This window comes from Sus scrofa, chromosome 10 (genome assembly GCF_054392235.1).
Source record: "Sus scrofa isolate SSC_HxYL_T2T_F1_AM1 chromosome 10, Sscrofa_HxYL_maternal_Yorkshire_Landrace_v2.0, whole genome shotgun sequence".
Taxonomy (NCBI): domain Eukaryota; kingdom Metazoa; phylum Chordata; class Mammalia; order Artiodactyla; family Suidae; genus Sus; species Sus scrofa.
The window spans coordinates 80,936,427-80,952,407 of record NC_139392.1 but is presented as its reverse complement, the minus strand read 5'-3'; the positions used below and the strand labels follow the sequence as shown (position 1 = coordinate 80,952,407).

Sequence of the window (15,981 nt, the reverse complement as noted above, 5' to 3'; positions counted from 1 at the left end):
TAATACTCATTCCTACCTGATGTGAAAACTCTCTTACAGCCATTAATCATTGACAGTGGAATGTAATTGGAAAATTTAGAAAGCCCACGTGTCAGTATATCTACACCGATACTTAACATTTTTCACATTAAAATTCTTGAGATAGAAATAAACTTCTTTTAATATTTATTGTTTTATTTACTCTCAAATTGCAGGCTCTCTGATAAATAGAATGATAGTTTCTAGTGTCACTGTGGCCGTGAAATGCATTTTAGTCTCCTGCTGTTGTAACTTAATAATTCATTTAGGTGCTTCTATTTATAAATCACAGAAGGTCTGTTTGATGGACATGGTGCTGGGGGGAAATATGCTCCTTTTTTCAACACAAATACCCTGTATTTTAGGACTGGTGTCTATGTGTGCAGCTACTTACATAGGCTTGAGATTGTCCACACCCCAAGTTTTCAGGGCATGACATCTGTTAATTTTAATTTTCAAGCACAAAAAGTCACCTAGGGGAAGTCTTAGCTTGATACATGCATTCTCAAGATGTTAATGTGATCAATCTTTCTTCTAGTTTTGTCTGTTTGTTTGGCTCTTTTTGCTAGGAAGTCTAACACCAAATTTAAAGCACACTTCTAAGAACTGTACAAAATTGTATGGCCTTACATTTTTGAGTCAATTAATAAATGAAATGAAGTGACATTATTATTAACTTCTAGAGAAGAGGAAGTGTCAGTGGCTATATATTAAGAAGATGTGTCTTTTATGACTGTTCATTTTTGTCTAGTCCTATTCGGACACTTATAGAGTCTTTTAAACATAAATATGCATAAGGCATAAACCAGGCCTTTGAGAAGCTCTCAGTCCTGTGGGGGCAGGAAAGGCCAACAACGGACTGTCAGCTGGGAGGTGCCGATAATACCATTATGGAGATGCAAGTGGAGTGCTTTGAGCTTGTGTAATTCCAACTGTGGCAGTAATGAGATAATTTAATATGTTACTAAGTTTAATGCAGAAGTTAATCTAAAATATTTGGCAGGTACATTTTTCTAATGATGCAACCATCACCCTGGTATTCACTATTTTGGCATTTTCTATTTCAGAGACGCCCAAGCAGATGGCCTGCGATGAAGTTTCGAAGAGGTTCTGGCCATCCTGCCTATGCTGAAGTTGAACCAGTTGGAGAGAAAGAAGGTTTTATTGTATCCGAGCAGTGCTAAAACTTCTAGAACAGAACAGCACCAGTGCTGGCTTACAGGTGTTAAGACTAAAAAATTTGCCTATACCTTTAAGACACACACACACACACACACACACACACACACACACACACACACACACACACACACACACACACACACACACACACACAGGAGCCCTAAGCTGCTGTAGCTGGAAGGAGATGAGATTTCTGGACAAGTTCAACCCAGGAAGGGTAAAAAAACAAAACAAAACAAAACCTAAATCTTATGCAGGATACTATTTACCACTGAACATAGAATTCCCTAGTGGAATGACCTCTCTAGTTCACTCAGAACATCTCCTGTGGACTTTTCAGAACTATTACAGTGCTGTTGGCTTAAGGTGCAGGGTTGCAAAGGGATCGAGAAAAAAAGTAATAATAAAGCTTTAGTTCACAAGAGATCTACACCTTTGGTTCACATATTCTTCTCTGATAACTATGTTCCAAAGCCTGAACCCATTTACTCCAAAGAGCAATGCCGACTCTTTCAAGATGGCCAAGAAGAGTAGCCGATGCAGGAGCCAAAACAAACACAAAATAGCAGACTTTCTGTCTTTTCACCAGACCTGTGGCTAAAGGATTTTGTCTTTCTGATCTAGATCCACCTATTCCAACAAGTTCATTACTTTACAGGGTGAAATCTTTTCTCTGCCTCTCTCTTCCTTGTTACCAAACACCCTAGATAGAGATGAGCTGTGATGGATTGGCCAGACTTGTAGCTAAGTGGTAGGAAGAAGAGAGGCTTTGGGTTCTCCTGCCTCCAAATAAAACATCTGATTTGTTTCATGGAGCATTGCTTCCGCTTCCCAACTGTGAAGTCCTATGAAGCCGCAGTTGCTCTTGGCTGAAGGAAACAAAAGGAAACAATACAAAGAGTTCCTTAATCGGTTTTGAGGCAAAATCGTTAAGCGATTCTAAACATATGGGTTTGTTGTTGTTGGGTTTTTGGTTTGTCTTTTTTTTTTTTTGCTTTTTTCTGTTTCAGTATGAAAGGCCCATTTCATTGTCGATTCCTCTCTAAGAAGCCGGTCAAGTCAGCATATTCCTGCCGTTAAAAAGAATGAAAGAACCCTGCTGAATCATACAGTAATTTTCTTTAAAGCACATAGTAGTTACATAAATATATATATAAATATATTTTTGTTTATGACTAACACAAGGCAGGCTCTTGTGATCTCAGAGTGCATTTTGTCCTCAAGACAAAACAAATGCGAGATGCAGTTCTGCATACTTCCACAGAGTTGTAAAATAATCCTTAATATTAGAATATTTTTATGTCCCTTAGCGAAAGAGGTTCAATTAGTTGCAGTGCCAATCACTTTCCTGCCTATTTGAGCCGCTCTCCCATTCATATCAACCCCTTCCCTCCCTGGTGAAATCAAGCAGATGCAAAAGGCTCCTTAGATGGGATCTGTCATTTGCCCTGTAATCACAATCCAGACTTTGAAACTTCCCCATGAGTGAAGACAGGAAAGACTTCCCCGGAGGAGGAATGTGGTTAATGTATCTACTGAGCTCCTAAAGTTTAAATTCAGGTACTGTGTGTACAATTTCATCAACATCTCGACCCATGAAACTGACATCCTGTGCCAAGAAGCTGTTGGTTCTCGCAGGCACCGTGTACAACATTTGCAGATTCAGGTATCAAGAAGCAGAGATGTCTCGAAAGCAGCACTTTACTAACAGCTTAGTATCTGTACACAATGTCTAGAATGAATGACATCAGTCCACTGACAGTGTCATATTTTATCGTCACAATCATCTAGTGTAAACTTGTGCCATTTTCCATCAAGTGTATTTTACTTTACATTTCTAAGTACCTGATGAGGGTGATAATTTTTTCCTAACCTGCTTAGTAACTGCAAAAAAAAAAAAGAAAAAAAAAAGAAAAAATTGACAAGCAAGGTGATTGAAGGACGTGATGACAATCTCTCTGCTAAAGCCACGTTCCGTTTATATGAAATAACCCAACTTATTTCTTGTGGAGTAGGTTTGGTCAGTTAGCAATAACCAAATGACTTGCCAACGTAACTGGTGCAACGGGTATTCTACAAAGACATAAGGAACACACAGACGATTCCTTGTAGGATAAGATGATGCTTCTTCTTTCACTTGCTTTTGTGTTAGGAGTGGGCTTCCAATAGCGGGTGATTGATAGTTATATAAATTCTGCATATATATATATATATATATACATATATATATACACGCACATATATCCAACTCCTTCTGCAGTTCTGTGAAGTAGTGATGTTATCTTTATTTCTTTCAAAGCTTCTCTTCCGTTTTTGATTCAAAAAATTGACAATTCTGTAAGATAACCTTAAACTCTCTGAATTGCTTGGTGAATTGGAACAGCAAGTTATAAGGAAAACTTTTCGGAAGTAAAAAGACTGCTGAAGTGTGGGAAAACATCCTAACCAATCCAGGTGTTAGAGTTGGTAACCTCTGTTGTTTGTCACTCTTTCAGTGGTAGGGAGAGAGGCTGACTAAACCTGTTTTTGTTGTTGTTGTTGTTGTTGTTGTTGTTTTTCACGAAACTCTCACTCTGCTTTATACTTCTGGCTTGTTCTTGGTGCCCATTTACTGAGGAGGAAGGGTCAACTTACACAGAGTTTCTGGAAATTCAGAATGGCCCCTGATAATGTGGACTTTTATATATTAGAAAATGTGCATCTGTCCATCACAATATACTATGAACACAGTAAGAGAGAATAACAAACATTTTACAGATTAAGACTAGCAAAGGAGCACATACACACTTCTGGAGAAATCAGCTAAATGGTGCTAGAGAGGAAGTTAGTTATGTCATCTTAATTATTTGTAAAAATATTCAGTGAATAGGTACAAGTATTACAAGTCAAGAAAAAGGTCTGCAGCCAACAATGTTGGTTTGTTTACAAAAGGTTTGGACTTCAAGATATACTAACAAATAGAAAACTAAGATAAATAGTAAATTATAATTTACCCTCAATTGTTATTTTAGTTTGAGACACCCAGGGCAGTTGCTCAGCTCTCTTAGAAGAAGTTTCGAGAGCTTTGCTGTCCCACACACTATCCACTGGTCCACTGTAGCTATTTAGTATTTAATTAATGTTAAATAAAATAGAAATTCAGTTCTTCCGTTGCACTGGCCATATTTCAAGCACTCAAAAGTCACAAGTGGCTTGTGGCTACTACCGTAATAGACAATACCGAAAATCCCGGTCATGGCAGAAAGTTCTGTTACACACGGCTGTAGAGGTCCTTCCTTTTAAAATACCCTCTCCTTGAAGAAATGGAAGAAGAGAAAAAATAGATTTGGTATTTCTTGGGCCTCAATGTTTTTGATCTCAGAGAGGCAGTGTGGAGTAATGAAAAGAATACCAGCTGACTCAGCTTTAAGTCTCCACTGTGTTATCATGTGGGACAATCACTATAACTGCCGTGAGTCTCAATTGGCAAGTTTGGAAAAGAAAAATATTTTTGTCCTGTATTCCTTGAAAGGTCATTATCATGCAGACTGACCAAATGTATAGATGGACAAACTTTTAAAACCTTATGTCAACATAACCCACATAAAGCACATCTATTGGCCTGGTACCAGCACAAATGTGCATTCTGAGGGGGGAAAAAAAAAGCCCCTCCATCCTAAAAGCCTTCCAAGACAGATCAATGCAGTTCTTGAGAACATGCCAAAGGAGGATACACTCAAACCATACAGCAAAATTGCTTAAATTCCTTTTCTCCCATATTAACGTTGTCTCTTCCTGTTTCCTCGGCGTGCCATCTGTCCCAATTATCTTTCCTCTCCCACGACAAAGCCCCATGTGTGCATTCTTCATCTGGCTCAGTTCTCTGTCGTGTAGCGTCTCTGAGCCTCTCTGGTTTCCACTGATTTCCCCATGTGCTCTTCACAACAAAGAGACGGCCCAGGAGCTGACCAGCAGGCTTCTCTTTGGAAGAAAGTACGTCAAACAAATAATTTCAAAGATTTATTTTATCCCTGGAATGTAAATGTAAGGGGCTGTCACCTTAAAACATCAAAATCTGTGGAACTTCATTTTAAATGTAGAAACTTGCACATGCAGACTATATGAAAGAAATTAAATTTTGCTAATATTCAGATCATACATATTTTCAGATTAGTATAATTTATTTAGTTGAGGCCTTTTTTAAAAAATCTTATGTCTTAATTTTAAGGGCATATCAATTTGGTACTGCCCTTAGTGTCTATTGCCTAAAATAATAAAAAACAGTTTTGCTAGAACCCATGCCTTGATTCAAGACACTCCCATGATAAGAAATTAATATTTAAATAACTAACTGGAAAGTAGATTCTGTGGTTATGGTGTCCTCCTCCTTTGAAATGTTGTTTTTGCTTTGTATGTCTTCAGACATTTTTCAGATATTTTATGAATTCCCAAAGGTTGCTCTTGCTTTCATTTTCCCAACCCACCCCAGCTTATGGTACCAACATCAAGACGCCGGAATCTGGGAGGTCATGTGATCTGACCTCTTCATTTGTAGATCAGAAAATTGAGGCCCAGAGAGGTATAGTAGTTTTCCCAGAATTAGAACTGTGTTTTGAACTTGAAACTCCTGGCTGGTCCTTTCTGTTCCGATTCTCTTTGCCTACACCCCTTCCCCAGCATTTAAGGCTAACCAAGCAGCTCAGAAGGCAGAGTCCATCTAAATCAAACTCGATTTGTTGTACTGACTCTGCTCTGTCCTATAATAGAGAATATTGGACCAATCTTCCTCTATCACATGGCTGTCTTAAGACATATCATGTGGTGTTATTTCGGTGTTCCCTTCGTGGCTCAGCGGTTAACAAACCCAACTAGGATCCATGAGGATGCGAGTTTGATCCCTGGCCTCGCTCAGTGGGTTAAGGGTCCCTCACAGCTGTGAGCTGCAGTGTAGGTTGCAGAGGTGGCTCTTGATCCCACTTTACTGTGGCTGCCGCATAGGCTGGCAGCTATAGCTCTGATTCAACCCCAGCCTGGGAACTTCCATATGCCATGGGTACAGCCCTAAAAGGCCAAAAAACAAACAAACAAACAAAAAAAAAGTGTCATTTTTATAACTACCAGGAATTTCAAGTTCTGGCTATTCCAGGGTGCTTATCTGGTTTGGCATGCTCCTTTTCCTCACCCCTTCCTGTGGCCATTTACGTTAGCTCTGCTGTTTCTCTTGTGCCGCTTAACAATTGTTCTGCCTTTGTTTCATTTCTTTCCAAATGTACCTGAAAAAATAATAATCTTCATAAGAGGTCATAGCAGGCTTTCTTATCAAATTATCACAATTCTCCTTTGCTTTTAAACTATTCGAACGTAAGTTTTTTTGAGCAAATACTATGAGGTCGTGGAATCACCTCTTATATACTCCTATCTCCTTGTGTTTGTAAAGCACTTTATATTTTACAGAGCACTTTGATTCATTTCTTTATTTGTTCATTCATCCCAATTCACTTAAATATTTATTGAGCACCTACTGGAACCAAGTTCCTGTGCTCAATCTTGTGAAATACAGACAGTGAGAGATGAGGCATGTCTGCTGATCATTGTAATATGGTGAAATCCTCAAACACAGCTTTGCAAATTGTTGGGATCGATATGACTCCATCCAGTTTCCACTTCCAGTTTCTATTCTACTTAGATAGAGAACTATCAAGTATTTGCCTGAAGGATGTTTCTGAAATATGATACATCATTGCACATCTCTGCTGCTTGCTCTGTTTCAAATGAGCTGTTAATTTCATTTATGAGAAGCAAAATTACTCATCCAAAGTTGTCCCAGACCCAAGAAGACTCTCTGGGTCACTTGAGTTCTTCCTGGCCAGATGTAATAGTTCACCATCTCCTACTATTTCTGTTGTGGCTTTAGGAATTATCAACATCATTATCTCAAGGTCTTCCGGAAGCACCAGTGGATCAAAGAAGCATTTGCACTTTACATGTGTATAGCTGTTTGTCATTTATGAGCCTCAGCACTGTTGACACCTGGGCTCCATAATTCTCGGCTGGGGATGGGCTGGTGGGAGCGGCCCCTTGCATTATAGGGCGTTGGGCTGCTTCCAGGGATTCCACTGACTACGTGACAGTAGCTCACATACACACACCCCAGCTGTGACAACTGAAGATGTCTCCAGACATTCCCAAATGTCCCCTGGGGTGAAACTGGGGAAAATACTGAATTATTTAGTGGAAAAAAAAATATCAGGAGAAAAAAAGAAACGTTTCTCTTATCACTTCATCTTTATCATAGGCCTTTTTATTTATAGTAAGACTTGACATCATAAACGCTTTGAATTAGAAGAGATTTTAAAAATCACGAGTTCAGCCACAATCCAACATTATCCTCATCTATTTCTCCACTTCTCAGTCTTACAAATGTATTGAGAGAAGGTCAGAAGACTAGTTGTCTCTGGAACCGAGACCTGACCTTCCCCTGGCGAGAGGTAAGGCTGTTTGGTGTTTACGTTTCGCCCCTGAAGTAGCTGCTGCAGTGATTTTTGCTTCGGTGGGGAACATCTCAGAGATCTTGAGGAGTTTTGATTATTTCACAAGTCTACAAATCTTGCTCCACCATCTTTGCTTTCAAAATGTGCATGGAAGTTGAAGTTTGATACATCTAGTTTTAAGGATATCTGGATGAGCTTTCTATGTCCTTTTTTTTTTTTAGCTTTCTATTTCTGATACTGATTTTTTTTTTTTAATTGTCCCTCTTTGGGAGAAAAAAAAAAAGAAATTTAACTGTGCCAAGTAGTTGAAAGTTGGAAATGTCTGAGTTGAAATATCTAAAACTGCCAAGCCAAAGTTTCTGCTGATTTGATGTGCCTTATGTTGGTTTTCCTGTAGGGTCAGTGATTCCCTATAAATAACCCTATGTTTTGTACTTGTGTCTATTCTGCACCAATTGGAAAACTTGGAGAAGTTATAAAAGACCATCTGTTATGAATACGCCTAGAAATAACAACAAACCCCAACTAGAATATCAGGTCTCCCTCCATGCCTTTGCTGAAAGACCAACGCAGACTTTGGAAACATTCTTAGTTATTTAATACAAGTTGCTAATATGGACACACAATTGAAAGCTTTGATTACAAAGTCTAAGGCGATAGAATATATTGACAAGCATATCCAGAGTGGCCTCTCTAAGGACTATCTTGGAAATCCGAAAACTCCAACCCAGGAGGTCCCTTAGTGTGTGTATATATATATTCCTTCTCTACTACTGTCATAGACAATATAGTGATATGAAAGGTTTTTATTAGGTTGATCTTCTAATTTCAACTTAAATTGCAACACATCTGCCTAATTATTGCCCGGCATACCTTTTAAAAGTGCCCACTGCTCTCACAACAGTTATCACAGAGGAGCAAGATGATAATTATTCAAGTAAAATCGTCAACTTTCCTGAATCAGTTCTCCAGAACAAATTTATGGAAGAGAGCATCACTGGCTTTTCAATGTAACTTCTTGTTAATTTCCAGATCACTGTCCATACGGAAAGAATCACAGTTACTTTAAATCCAGAATAAAAAGCTGGAAAAAAAATTTATGCAAATCATATGCTGGTGCTCATCTTTTTCTAATTTCTATAGGATTTATTATCATTTGAGAATTACTAAGAAAAAAAAGTGTCTCTTAATAAAGTAAAAAAAAATTTGACTTGGCAGATGGTGATATATTCATTTTGATTCCAGTTGAAAAACCTCAGTGACTTCTCTCATTACCACTGGAGTGTTGATTTTAAAAAAAAAAAAAAAAAAAACAGGTTCTCTCTTCCCTAGCATTGCAGAAATATGTGTTTTCATGACCAATATATCACTTGTTAATCACGCAGCTATAAACCTTTTGTGCCTATCAACGAGATTCATAGCATGAAACTAATTTTAGACCATTTGCTATGTGGGAAGAAGTATAGGGATGGGTGGGTGAGGATGATTCATGGGAAAAAATAAAGATCAAAATATGCCATCAAGCAGGATTTTCAGCTTCTTCAGAGCACTGTGCAAATAAATATTCAATGAAGATCAGCTCAAATTTAAGTCATCCAGACTTGGAGACACTGGGGCACAGATCCTGCCAGTTATGCTAAGAAGCATATGACATACAGGCAGTGAAGGATGTTCCCATTTAATCTAAAACCCAGCCATCTCCCCCCTGAACCTCTTCTAGGGCACCAATCCTGAACTCATTAAGGCTTTTGCTGCAGGGAATTGGGCTACTTCTGGGCACGTAAGGACCAAAGAGAGACTTTTCATTTATCACCCTCTGACCTGCAAAGCATGACTGTGTTCTTTGGTTCCCTTATGCCAGAGACCATGAGACAGCCCCACACAGGCAATAAAGTACAATAAAAATAAAAATCATTTTCCTGAGGAAAGGCTAAGAGAAAGTACTTTCATCTGCTCACCCTGAGCTGGCTCTCTGTGAAGTTTGACCACCTTGGGACCTAGACTCCATATTATTGTCTAGACATCGTGGTCCTGTCTGAGCAAACATTTTAAAAAGTAATCGGAACAAAAATATATTCCGAGGGTCATATTTTTAGTAGGGAAATAAAACCTCAAATTAGGTGTCTTCCACTAGGCTACTCTGAAAATACCATCAGGCAAAGTCAGCCACCAAAAACTGTTAAAATCATTTTAGGGAAACGAATTAAGTTTCTCTAGACATACATATTTTGTGTTTATTACAACAAAATCTCAGGTCCCTAGCTGAGAAGGGGAAAGTCCTTTCATTGGTTGGTCAAAACAAATCTCTCATTTGCCTCATTTGAGGCATTTGGACGGTGGCTGGGAAGTACATTATTTTCCGGGGGGGAAAAAAGAGACAGCCTTTTTCTGCATGCCAGCTGGGATCATGGGAACTTCCAGTGCCAGGAATGTACTACTGTTTCTGGTAATTCTGCTCATAGTCATTTGAAACGCTGAAGGGTGAAAGGAGGAGAAGCCGGGCACCCAGGGGCTGTCTGTGTGTTATGCCAGTTGCACCAGTGCACAGAATATTTGTCAATGAATTTCCAAGTGGGTATAACTGCACCCTTTGTCAGCATCACAAAGCTCACTGTGGAGCTGCTGAAAGAGGACACCGGGGGCGGGGGGGAATCTGACCCTCTAAACCCGGTCAGCAACCAACTAAAGGAAAGACTGGGTGAGCCCGGCCCGCTGCCAGTTCGCTTCTGTTTTCCACAGCCTTGGACTTCACATCGAGGACATGTCTGTCAGGTGAAAGTTAATTTGGCGGAGGTTTTCCAAAACTTGGTTTAATACCTGGAAAACTGCGCACGTTGAATTGACCCCAGTCCTCCGGGTCTCATTTCTATTTCCTTGGTCATGTCCATGAAACACTGGAGACCGCATTTATTTTATTTTATTTTTTTCACGGTAAGATAATGTCCACCTACTTCCTGATGACCTCATGCTTGACATACCTGAACCTGCAAATGTAAAAATGATTGTATCTGACTTTGCACTAATGGTGTCTGATAGCAAAAGTCCTTTATGGGACGCCTCTGTTTAAATTCAGTCATGCAGATGCTGCATGACTTCCACAGGCTTCTCTTTGATTTTCACTGTAAGATTAATTACCTAAGTTTGAATGTATTTCCTTATAGTCCATCAATTTGCCATCTATCATTTACCTGGGGAACCTTAGGATTGCAATAATTCATTAGAGATGTCCTCACACAGCTTCTTCAACCAAGTTTTTCTGCATTTCTTCGGGTTCTGCTTAGAGTATGTGGGAAAGCGTGTGTTCTGCTTTTTGTTTTTTTCCTAGTGATGATTTTGTAAGAAAGCCAGTGTATCGACTGCCACAGTGACACGATTCATCTTTTAGGGTCTGGAAGCTGGTGGTGACCAAATGCTATGTGTGTTCTCTCTGTCAATTGCTATTTTCAGAATTAAATCATGTTTTTCTCACTTTCGATTGGAGTCAACACATTTGGGATTTCTCGAAGGGGGCGAAGGGAGCAATTTGTGTAACACTGCTGTCATATTTGACTACATATTAAAAACAATAAATGATCCTTTTGTTTTAATTTCTTAAATACGTTTACCCTTGTCTTTCAACATGTTTTTATTTCCTTTCCACCACTTGTTTTCAAAACATGTTACCTATGGTGGAAGAAAATCTGTGTGCAGCCTGTCCGGAGCAGCAGGCTAATGGTAGGATACAAAATCCTTTTGTTTGTTAATTTGTTTGTTTTTGCTCTTGAGGGCCACACCAGTGGCATGTGGAGTTTCCCAGGTTAGGGGTTGAATCGGAGCTACAGCTGCCAGCCTGGGCCACAGCCACAGCAACACCAGATCTGACCTATACTCCAGCTCACAGCAACACCAGATCCTTAACCCACTGAAGGTTCGAGGACAGGGATCAAACCCACAACCATGCCGGGAACTCCAAAATCCTTTTGTTTCTAAGCATGCCCCAGCATGGCATGGGCACCCACTGGAGTGAACTGTAGAAAACCAGGGGACCAGAACGTCCCAGTAACTAAGTGGAGACTTGGTCAGGACCCAAAAGTTGAATCCTCTGCCATCAGACAGATGGGATTATAGCTGCCAGTGTAAACCCCAGGACTAGAATAATTCAAAGGGCTTCACTTCAGCTCTTGACTCTATGACGAGTCTCGGTTCACGAACTCCCACGACTTTTCAGAGCACTTGCTGCAGGTTCTCTTTTGGTGCATCCCCTTCTTCCAAATTAGAAGAGATTGTGCCTCTCTCTCGGGTAATTTAAGTAGACTGTCTGAAGGGAGATGCTTTCAATTCCAAATACTCCTTCCCTATTTCCTGATCCATCACTCTTGGGCTGCCTTTTTAACAACACCAAGTGCATGCAGACCTGAACTCAGGGCCAGAAGCAAGTGCCAGAAGCTGCCAGGAATTCCAGTCAGTGGCACTGGTTGAGCAATTGCTCCGTGCAACTCAATAATGATTTTTTAAACCCTACCTCTATATGGATCTTTTGGACGGTGTTGATTAAACTCTGATATCATGGAGTAAATTCAGAAATGCCATTTTAAATGATGTAAATTGTTTTACGATGCCAAAAGGGAGAAGTTATTAACGCAAATCATGCAACTTTCCCTAACAGTACAAAAACCATTTAAAGCCAGTGCTTTTAAAAATCGGTTAATGTGTGCCATTTCTTTAATAATGCAGTGGAAATGTGGGAGAAAAAATGCTAATGGCAATCATAAAACTTTTAAATTAGCTGTAGTTCTCTCGCCTATAAATACAGCTCTTCTCACAGGTCCTCTATTCCAAACCCCTATTTTCAGAACCAGAGCTTCTGACATGCAGTTAGGAATCTTTTTCCCCTCAGCTTATTTTAACTGACATTTATTAAATGTCTAAGCAGTGTGCCTGACTCCAGGGCTACAAAAACAAAAAAGATAAAGTCCTTGTTTTCAATGAGTCTAGCGTATCGGAGGGGAGACAAACATTTAAACAAATACAGCAGATCAAGGATGTTAGGTCCTGGGATAGAAATAATTTACACATTACAGCGGAGTTCCAGAGGAGAGGGGAGTCAATTCTGTATGGAAGGGGTCAGGGGAGCTTTGGTAGAGCAAGTGATATCTGAACTTGGCAGGTGAGTAAGCTCCAGCAGAGGACAACACAGGGCCGCCCAGGGTTAGGGTGGCTATGAGCAGGTGGACTGGCCTGACCAGGGCAGAGGATGGCTGGAGAGCAGGCTGGAGGGGAAATCCTTGTAGCATCCACGGGACTCAGAGTATGTCTGCTACACGGTTGCTGCTCTTCAATGTTTTGAATCAGAAGGGCCATATAAAGCACTCGCCTTAGAAGGAGGACCCAGTAGGCAAAGTAATGGGTGAGTTTCAGGGGAAGCTGGAGACCATTCTGAAGACAACGACGCATGTCTGGCTGTGGATCCATGATGACTGGTCCTTCCTAGTTCTCTGATCGTGGCCTCCATGTAGTCAACCCTCCGCTAACAAAACCCTATGTTAATGACTTGGTCATCTGGATCTGCGCCAGGGTCCTAGCCCAGGCTGAGACCCCTTTTTCTCCACCAAGGAGGCCCTTTTTGCACTTGGATTCATGTAACCGATAACAAAACTGAAGCTGAGACTGGAACAGCACAAGCTTTATTCAATGGCCAAAGAACAGAGAAAAGGACACTTAGTTTGCAAATCAGCATCTTACCCTGACTTGGGCTGAGACACTGTATATATAGGAGGGTCAAGGTAAAAGGGAAGGAAGTGAGTAAAGAGAGGGAGGGATGGATGCTCATGGCATATCTAAGAACAGGGATGTTTTGGACCAAGAACTGAGACAACACTCCATTTCAGGAGTGACAAATCTCTCAGAATGGGGAGAGGATAAGACTGACTTAGAGAGTTTCCATCGTGGCTCAGGGGTTAACGAATCCGACTAGGAACCATGAGGTTACGGGTTCGATCCCTGGCCTTGCTCAGTGGGTTAAGGATCCAGCATTGCTGTGAGCTGTGGTGTAGGTTGCAGACGCAGCTCGGATCCTGCATGGCTGTGGCTCTGGCATAGGCTGGCGGCTACAGCTCTGATTGGACCCCTAGCCTGGGAACCTCCATATGCCACAGGAGCGGCCCTAGAAAAGAAAAGAAAAAAAAAAAAAGACTGACTTAGGAGAGAGAAAATGAGACTTGCCAAGAGAATGGGCTCTTCTGCTTATTGTCATGGCAACCATCAACCAGCAGGGCACAGGTGGGTGTGTCATTTAGCATGCTAATGTATTACAGTGAACGTGTAGTGAGTCTCAAGGTCTACTGGAGGTCAGATCCTCCACCCTCTTGGGCTCTAACCAGTTCTTATTTGTCTCTTTGCATCCTCCTTCTTTTGTAATTGAGCCTGATACCCAAATAAGGGCATTTGGTTTCCATTTGAGGGAGGGGCTGCGGTGTGGTTCTGGGATTGGTAACACCAAGCCCCTCAGTGTGTGAGAAATCCCCCCCAACCGCTGCAAACACGTCTTCCAGCAAATCATTCATTCCTCTCCCTTTCCTTTGACAGATTTTCATATGAAATCAGGTAGACCTGCCCAAGTTTATTCATCTCTTAACCTTCTTGAACAAATAGAGCTCTCTTTTTTATCTTCTAAAAATCCGAGGACAGGGAGTTGCCTGGTGGCTCAGCAGGTTAAGGAGCTGGCATTGTCACTGCTGTGCTTGGGTGTGATCACTGGCCTGGGAACTTCCATGTGCTGTGGGTGTGGCCATCAAGAGAAAAAAAAAACAAACAGGAAAATAGCACATATCATTACTCTCTTTCTGATCGTATATACTTAATTATTAATTAAATTATTTACAGTTAGAATAAAGGGGTTGTCCCTGAAGTAAGTGATCCAGTGGGTCTTTTGCTGTTGTTTAATGTGAACACTTAACCCGCCAGCTTGTCCTCAGAATTCAGGAATCAGTAAATGTTCAGTATGGATAGTTATGAAGTTCAGCACATCTGAGTTAAAGAGAGGAATGCGAAAGATCAAATGGTTTCACAGTCAGATGGGGACATGAGGCATGATGAAGCCAGCACTGTGGGTACAGTTCCACCCCAGGAAAGGGCAGAACGAAATCTCAGGTCCAGGAGGGAGGTGAGGAATGTCAAGGTTGACAGGGACTGAAGACAAAGCCTCAGAGATTTGAGGCGTTCATTTTCCTCGAGAGGATCTCCGTGCAAACTGTCTCTAGATGATGTGCGAGTTGACCGAAGTATTTCCGAGCTCTTCCAGGAGGTAGAGAAACCCCTGAGTTAGGCCTCAGGGAAACTAGGAAGAGGCCAGTCATGAGGCCAGTCATGAGGCCAGCTGGTTCCATGAACCCGACCCAGATCACAGCTTTGCAGGTCAAGGGCATTGTCATGATGAGGAGGTGAGGCTTGTGCCTTGGTGATGTAAGGTGCTTGTAGAAACACAGAAACCAACAGTTTGTGATGTTCTTTATGCTTCCCATCTGCAGACGGCCAGTTTTCACACGTGCACCCCGCTCTTCTGGGGTAGAGCGTGAATCTTGGCAGAGCAAAGGGGAGAGCGGAAGTAGAGGAAAGATAGCACACTACTGCCCCAGCGGATGGTGGCTTCCCTGGTCCAGGCAGTGGGCATGTTAAGAAATGTCATCACATGCCTTCTTCTCCAAATCTAAACATAGGGCAGTTATTATTTTGGATATTTCAAAAATGCGTCAAAGAGAGAAAACCAAAAAGAGTCCCATTGCGTCTGCAACTCTAGGCTACGGGGGAACCCCAGCCTCCACCTAGCAGTGGGCTGATTATTTTCTGTGAGTTGCTGTCTTTTTAAAGACACACTGGACTGCACTTGGCCTACCAGAGTAAAGGCTCTTCGCAAATGCCAGTGCCTCTTGATAAATGTTAATTGACCTCCTTTTAATGCACATCCCTCTTAATGGCTGCAACAAACTTTACTCAGAGTCTTTGAACTTCTCCCAGATTGTCTCCTGACATTTTTTCCAGTGGACATTACAAACATTTGGGGGTTGCAGAATAACACTCGGCAATTTCTCTCTCCAGATTTCTTTGTACAACTGCAATTTAGATTTCCTTCCAAAAGGACTCATTGTGGCGTGAGCCTTGATAGAGTGTGAAGCGAATTTCTCCTGCTGCCGTTTGGCTGTAAGCCTAGAAGATGGGCTGCATACATTATCCTAAATGCCATAGAACCTTGCATCGTATTTCTTTCTAGAATGTTTAAATCCGCATCAGGATGCCTTGAAATGAGGTCCTGAACATGCAAAAACAAGGGGCAGGA

The 15,981-nt window shown here is 41.1% G+C and overlaps 1 protein-coding gene across 1 annotated transcript in view; it reads left to right on the top strand.

Annotated features, from left to right (window-relative positions):
* PLXDC2 (plexin domain containing 2) overlaps positions 1–11,266 on the top strand; it is a 416,197-nt gene extending 404,931 nt beyond the window's left edge. Inside the window, exon 14 of the mRNA XM_021064961.2 lies at positions 1,086–11,266. Coding sequence (XP_020920620.2) covers positions 1,086–1,202 — 117 coding nt within the window. The 3' untranslated portion in view covers positions 1,203–11,266. The remainder of the gene's footprint in view (positions 1–1,085) is intronic.
* The last annotated feature ends 4,715 nt before the right edge of the window (positions 11,267–15,981 follow it).